The 8073-nt window shown below is 39.8% G+C and overlaps 1 protein-coding gene across 6 annotated transcripts in view; it reads right to left on the bottom strand.

Moving 5' to 3' along the window:
- espn (espin) overlaps nt 1-8073 on the bottom strand; it is a 48355-nt gene that overhangs the window by 19872 nt on the left and 20410 nt on the right. For 5 of the 6 annotated variants that reach the window (XM_032521724.1, XM_032521719.1, XM_032521723.1 and 2 more), the window contains exons 7-9: nt 7543-7826; nt 2942-3103; nt 153-387 (exon numbers count right to left, since the gene is read on the bottom strand). In XM_032521724.1, coding sequence (XP_032377615.1) covers nt 153-387; nt 2942-3103; nt 7543-7826 — 681 coding nt within the window. The remainder of the gene's footprint in view (nt 1-152; nt 388-2941; nt 3104-7542; nt 7827-8073) is intronic. The other variant, XM_032521721.1, reaches the window with a different exon arrangement.

Raw genomic sequence — 8073 nt, 5'->3', positions numbered from 1 at the left:
GCTTTCTATGAATAATTGTACAATTATTCAATCATACATTTCACCAGAAATGTGTTGTATTTTTAGTGCCAGAAATACGTAGGAAATGGAGAGAAATAAATAATTAAAGGATGAAGAAAAAGAGAGGAAAAAAATAGTTAAGGGACACTCACTTCCTGATGAGGAAGATAGGCGTCGCTGGTTGGTGGAGGTGTTACTGGCAGAGTAATTCTGCGTGGTTGGCGTCTCCGGGGGCAATGGAGGAGGCGGAGGGGGTGTTGGCGTCGGATTGCTTGAGGGAAGAGGAGGCGGAGGTGGAGGTGGTGGGGGCGCAATTGATTCTTCTGTGTTGCCATTCTCTGAGCTGTGGGCGGGGCTGTCGGTAGGCTCCTCCAATAACACAGAGCCCTGTTCAGAGACAAGGGAGGGACGGAGCAGAATTATTCAGTCATACCCATTAACTTTCTCCAAGCAACCACATTGGTGTACTCTCTTAGCCAATATCTGGTTACTGACAACAGTGATGTGACAGGGGCCCATAAAGTGATATTGTCTAATAAAATTTTAACACCTCTTAATCATTTCACAACTTTAACAACATTAACAACTTTGATAATTAAAATCCCAAAGCTTTTTTTTAGCCTCCTGAAATCACTGTGATTTTGCACTACATTTGCCAGATGTTATGTGTTTACATGTATAATTAAGTTAACAAATCATTAAGACATTAAACAATTAACACCTGCTTGATGAAAAATAAACCCAAATCAAAGTTATAATTTAATAATTAAAAATGTTCAATTAAACAGGAAACCGTGACTGAATTTGTTTTCCCTGTTTTCATAGGCATGCCAGTTAAAACTCCTACTGAGCTAAGTGAGCATTATATTCTTTCATGAAGACTTGACAGTGACAGATGTATGCAGACCCTATTAGATGTGTCTCCCTCCGCCTCATGCCATAATCAACTCATAAAGACATAATACCCTGTTGCTAATAACAGAGCTAATATGACCTAATCTCTAGGGGAAACACTGAGGGAAACAGTGGGAAGATGCCATCTGTCACTGCTAGTGATAGTGCTTTAACCCCCATGCCCTGCGCCCCCCAGCTTGCACGTGTCTGACACTCTGAAAGCGTGCCATAACTCTTTTGGAAGCAAGTTAATTGACCGTGACATTTAACTCGACCCGCCCCTCCTTAGTTCTCCAGACGCGTGCTCATCATTGTTGCCCCCTATACTTTTCAAACCCCCCAGAGAGTTGGGAGGGTGAGCAAAGGGAGAGAGTGGGGGTCCAGATGGTTCTTGGCAGCACGTGCCGTTGCTCCTGTTGATTGGCTGCCCATCTGCCAGGGTGCCTCTGAGACCAGGAGAGGCCCCACGGAGCCTTTAATTGGCTCAATGTGGATTGTACCCTGTGTCACCCAGAAAGCCCCCACTACTGATACTCATGAGATTATAAGAACACCTCTCCAGGGACATTGATGAGATTCTAACAGACTCTATTCATCGAGCTGCCTGTGTAGATATGTGGCAACAGGTGGTTTGTGAGGTTTCAGTATGTATGGCTATTTGAGCCAAAACAACCCAAATAATCAGCAATCCATTAGTTGTTAGAAGCCTTATCAAAATGTTTACTATTATATATTGATACAAATAAAAATGACAAGGTGCATTATATTTTACATATTTTGAAATTTGAATCAAAGGATATACTAAAAAAAAACAGCATTTGTGGTTATCAGGAAATCACTGAGAAAGTGTGACTAATTCCACACAGGGAACCTGAATGTCAGGGTTAAAATAACATTTTCAAACAAAATACAAACATACAACTCACAACACGAACAAATACCTTTTACATTTTCAAACAAATTTGTTTAATGTGATCTTAAAGACTTGTTTTTAGATTAACCTCCTTAAAAGAGCAAATAACGAGCATGCAATAATACAAATACTAACAAATCCAAAGGATATCACTAGCTGTCACTAAAACAAGCTAACTTTGAAAAAATTGAAGTGAAAATACATTTATTGGTATTGATCCCTTGTCATTGGTGACTTCCTGAAAGTGATCTCTTGTCTGGAATTGTCCTGAGTTTGTTTCTATTGCATCTTCTTGAACAGTTTACACAACAGGGTGGAGACTCAAGGCAATGGAAATGAGGGAGAAGTTTGCATCAGGTGGCAAACAAAAGCTCAGGAGAACACAAGACTATGTAACCTGCTGTGTGGTGTAATGCACAGGCAAATAGAGCAGTCACTGCGGTAACCTAATGCCAACACAACATCAATCAGCTAAACCTCACCCTGACCTTATAAGGAGCCCACACAACCCCAAACAGTACAACCAGTGCACAGTATTTTAACCTTTTACAAACCCTATACCAGTGTCCATTAGAGTTACAGCCAATATACTATTGTTATTCAATTTTACAAACACTGTAGCAGTGTATGCTAAAGTACATTCCAATCCATGTCATAATTGATCTTTAAAAAATCTTTACAATATCAAGCCTTTTGTGAAATGAGCAGCTGCCCTGATGAACCAACAAATCTGCACCTTATCAAAAGGACATGACAATTAGGTTTGTTAGGTAAACTAAATTTAAAAGATTATTTCCTAGTGGAGGTCAGATGACTGGCAGTAAACAGTGTAGATCATCACCAACATGATAAAATAAAAATGTATTAGTATAATACACCAATAAAAATGCAGCACATGTCCTATTAAAAGTAAGTAATGCAGTCTCAATATGTCTTTTCATTAACCACCATGAGTAATATAATAAACCACTTACCATTTACAACTTTTAAAGAAGGGTGGCATTTTCCTTTCAGTCATCAGGTCAGTGCTTGTTGGTTTATGGTAATGAAGGTGGACACAGAAGAATACAGACCCTTTGTTGTGGTAACCTTTCCACACATATTGATGTCATAAACGGCAGAGATGTGGCTTACCTCCTCGTTGGGTGCCATGGCTTTGCTCCCTCGGGGCTCGGCTGTGTCGCTGCCCAGGGCCTTGTAGTAGTCCCCAGTGCTGGGCTGTTTGCTGAAGCTCCTTGACCTCCTGTTTGAATCCACACGCCGCAGTTTGTTGTGGTTTTCTCCAGGAGTCAGTTGCTTAACAGATGACAAAATCAGTGAGAAAAATGTTTGGTTTAACCTACTCATTAGCTTTTAGTTTTTCAAATTAAGTTTTTATTAGCCCAGATATAATAAATTCAACTTTAGCCCATTTAGACATGAATTTCTGTTAATTGATTAGTTGATTGGTTTAATTGGATAAAACATCATCTTTTTTACATACAAAATAAATAGAAAAAATAATCAAAACAATCGGCATATTAATCAGTACTGAAAATAATCCTTATTTGCAGCCCGAAGTGAAATTAGCTAAAAAAGACAAGGTAGTACATTTCATTACAGGAAATGTAGTATTCGGAGGATTTATTTTGCAAAACATAGTAGTTACATTTTGTATAGATATATACAATATATCTTGTATTCATTCCTAAAAAAGAAAAGTCAAAGAAATTAAACGTGATGAAAATGATGGTTCTAAAATTATAATTGCAAACCAGTGGTGGAAGAAATAAACAGATCCTTTACTTAAGTTAAAGTACTAACACCACGTTGTAAAAATATGTTACCATTGGGAAAATGTACTTAAAGTATTAAAAAAAGTAAACATCCTCACATTTTAGAAACTGGAAACAATCCAAAAAGTTCTGTGTTTAATCAGCTAATCATCTCAGTTGTTTTTGTAGGCCCTTATATTGTTGGGTAATTTAATTTATAATAGAACATTGTATTTTATAAACTACATGTGTTTTGTGAGGAAAAATCCTAATGTGTAAAGTAACTAGAAACTAAAGCTGTCAGCTTAATGTAGTGGAGTAAAAACCACTATATTTGTCTCTGAAATATGGTGGAGTAGAAGTAGAAAGTGGCATGGAAAGAAAACACTCAAGTAATGCACAAGTACCTCAAATTTGTAGTTACATAAATTACTTGAGTAAATGTACTTCGTTACATTCCATCGTCATTCATCTTTGGTTGACAAACCGAATTGTTTTAGTATTACTGGGTGGTGAATGGAAGGACATGGTTTTATTATGGTTAAACCGTGCTATATCATGTGTGGGACAACAAACTGTAGGACATATTTAGTAGCTTTTGTTCCCAGATTAGCCCTCTCGTGTGACCAAAGCAGTGTTATTTGAATAACATAACAAGGCTTTACTTCAGTTCTAGTAAAACATTAGCGTTGTTTCTTGTAGACTGCAGGGACACAGAACACAAGAGTTCACATGCGGCTTTTGCACCAATGCAAGAAAGATACTTCTGTCCACAGAGCACATTAATTTGGCCCTTTTAGATAAGCCCTCACTGTCTGCTCTGACAGAGCAGAGATCTCATACAACTGGACCTGTAAAGGCAGGATATCAAACTCATGTCAGTCTGAAAGTTTTAAATGTATTCTACTCTGTGAATATATGTGTGAGACTGTATGTAACCAGCCATTAGAAGTAGATAAGCTCACCTTGCATTTTGATGACCTAATAACTAACATGAAGAAGCCTTCAGGTCTAGCCGTGTCTACATTTTCATAATGCAAAAAGCCTTGCATTTGCATGTAGTACTTGGCTAAACATTTTTTGCATTAAATCTTTTTATAGGCATTACTTTTTTTCCAACAGTGTGTTACAAAAATGGTGCGCAAACATGAAAGCGGCAGCCCCTTTTCACTTCATATTTTTTCAAGAATCAACATTGGAAGTTGTTAATTACAATCATGCCCTAGTATCATAGTAAAATGTATAGTTACTTTGCCTTTCAAATCCAGGGATCAGCAATAGACCTGCATTCATTTACATTTTAATGCTTACCGACACCATGACCTCTCACAAAATCCAGACATCAGCCTCAGACGTCAAGCAGATGTTGATTGTTAACGTAAGCGGAAATAATAGATGGCTGACCACTGACCTCTCCTCAATTGTGGTGTCATGTTCTGAGTTCTTATAAGACTGTTTAGTGTTGTTGACTCATGTCTGCTGTCAAAGAAATGGTGCCTGAGCACTCATCAGCTGGGAGGGTAATGTGAGCAGGGGAGCACTACAGATGGTTTGATTGTCATCCTCCAGGGACATGGGTCAACAAAAGCAAATGTACAAAGCATTTTAGCTGCGCTCCTCCCTTCCCTCACAGACATACAAACACAGGCAGTCTGCCTTTCTCCTCATTATACGGATCTGTCTGTCAGCAACAAGTCATGGTAATATATATATTTCCTTTTTTTGTATGCATTATCAAAGGTTGTTTAGCCTGGCTGTGGTTTGAAATGGTTCAACACATCTACATGTAGTATGCAAAAGCCTCAGATAATGAAAGGTCATACACAATTAGACTGTTAATGCCATTTTAAAATGATTAAAACGTTTGCACACAAAGGAAAGTACAGCACATTCATTGTCCAACCATAGAGCAGCTCAAACAGCTACAGTACCTGGAGATTTGCCAAAATACACAAAGCAGCTCATAATATATTTTCTGTATCTACAGCACAAACTTCCACATGACATCACTTTTGCCTGGTTAAAAACAAAGCTCTCTTACTCCTCTGATAAGCTTACCTTAGCGCAATGAGTTCTCTCCTGCAACTCTCCCACAGTCTGGATAGAGCCTCACCCACAAATGTCAGCGGAGCACAGAGAGTAGCTGTCACCAAATGCAGAGTGTCACCTCCTCTCTGCTCAGTGCTGTGCCTGTCACTCTACCTGCCCGGTCACTTTACCCAGAAGCTTCATCAATAACCTATCAGGCCGACCACAGCAGTGGCAATGATGTCACCACAAGCCCACAGAACAACCACTCCCCGACCCTGCCCCAGTGCCTCTTTTGCAAAGCACAAAGACCCAGGTGCTGCCCTCACCATGGCTGACTGCAATCAAATCTATCAGGCTTTAGGATTATTAGGGTATATTGTAGCATTCACTGCCCTGAATTAGCATCAGAAAATAGCCTAATCGCAGATGAGATCTCAAAGTCCAAGTTTTATGAAGGGACTTAAAGGTCGGTCTATGAAATACAAAACGTGAGAGGCAAAGCAGGCATTTGTTTGGCTGCTTCACACAAAACATTTGACTTCAGTCAAGGCAAATACAGACAAATGAGGAAGAGAAGCCGCACCAAAGAAGCCTATGTAGTAAAAAAATGTAAAATATAGAAACCTGAAATTTCCTGTATTTTCAACTGGTTCAACAACATTAGTTTTCTTAATATCTTTTCTACACACCAACATGTCTACATGTTGCAAGATTGGTCCATCTGATCAGCTGTATCCCTGGATGAAGTTACTGTTCCCTGTCTCTACAGCGCCCAAGGTAGATTGTTTCCCCAATGTATATGGTAGACACTGATCTTAAGTAAGTGTGTGTGTGTGTGTGTGTGTGTGCGTGTGCGTGTGCGTGTGCGTGTGCGTGCGCGCGTGCATGTGATCTGAGCACTGGCTTTTGTTAAATTGTTAATTAGGACGAGGCCCATGCTGGTCACCTAGGTACAGAGAGGTGAGGGGGTGGCACTAATTAAAAACCCTCCCACATATCGCATGCATGCACACACAAACACACACAGAGCTTACCCTGGAGACAAGACACTATTGCTACCTGTGTGGACATTATAACAGCAACTGACAAACAACTAACTGCATAGCAGATCTAACCACATAGCCTCTGTCTGAGCATTTTTTATATATATATAGCTATATCTATCAGCTGCTATTTTGCTTCTGTTATACTTACAGAAAATAAATACTAAAACAATGATTATTTGAAAAATATACAACTTTGTTTATACGATTGGACAGAGACTTGTTTCCTGCTATCTCATTGTAACTTATGGCAACAACCAGGAGATACATTTTTCATGAGGTTAAAGTGATCTCCTGAATTGGTTATTTGTTATAATTACAACTCAACTACAAAAACGTCACAACCAGTTTTAATGTACTTCACAGCACTGAACCACCAAGAGCAGCACTGAAACTAATGCTGAAGCCAATTTTAATTGCTGCTCCTTGTCTGCTTTTTAAACACTTTTGAGTGATCTGTAGCCAGATTAATTAGTGGAATTAAGACCAAACCAATCACAACAACCATTGTGTGTGTCAAGCATGCCACGGTAATGAGCATCTTTTGTTAGCCTTGTTAGTCATGCTAACACAATAACATCATTGTAGGCACCCAGACAAGGCACATTGTTGCACAAGAGCAAAAGCCCAACTGGAGCAATAGTCCAACTGATGAGACACAAGGGAAAATTGTAGCTAATGGTCAATTTATCCAAAACACCCTGATGCTTCTGCCACATGACACTCTACTTACTATTTCTGCACAATAAAACTGTTTGATGGGCAAGTACAAACTAAGATCCAATTTAACATGTAATTGTCAGGAGATTTCCCTCTAGATGAGGAAATATTTGCACAGCTCTGAGGCTTGACTTGAAAGTGCTTGAACTTTTGTGCTCAAGCAGGCCCTTACTGCCTTTGTCCTTACCTCTGTCTTGCTGGTGTTGCTGTCCACGTGTCGTAAATTGCTTTTCACCTTCAAGAACTCAGCCGATGTCGGCTCCTGAGGGTGCTGTGGTGCTGGGAAGCTCGGAGGTGGAGGGGGCACTGGTGGAGACTGGGGAGGAGGCGGGGGTGGATAGGTCGGTGGGGGTGGGGGCTTGGAGTCTGCATCAGCAGGTATCTCATTCTTCTTGGGTATGTCAGAGCCAATGTCTGGGTTTAGCAAGTCCATATATGCCTGCATGTCTGAAATGGCTGACTCTGATGCACCTGTAACAAAGACATGGTTCAATTAACAAAACAAAGCATTAAGAAACCCTCTCAACATTTACTCTGCTTGCTTATCTTAATAACATTAAACATGAATAAGAAACATGAGTTACTCTCGGTCCAGCCCATCCAAAACAAACTTATCTGCACACAGACCACTAGGGTGCAGCACCAGTGTACCATGCACCTGTGACATATATCAAAAGGAAGCAAACTGCTGCATGTTAGCTTCACTTCAGTAAACTGG

Source organism: Etheostoma spectabile, chromosome 7, assembly GCF_008692095.1.
Source record: "Etheostoma spectabile isolate EspeVRDwgs_2016 chromosome 7, UIUC_Espe_1.0, whole genome shotgun sequence".
Taxonomy (NCBI): domain Eukaryota; kingdom Metazoa; phylum Chordata; class Actinopteri; order Perciformes; family Percidae; genus Etheostoma; species Etheostoma spectabile.
This window is presented reverse-complemented; position numbering and strand designations above follow the sequence as displayed.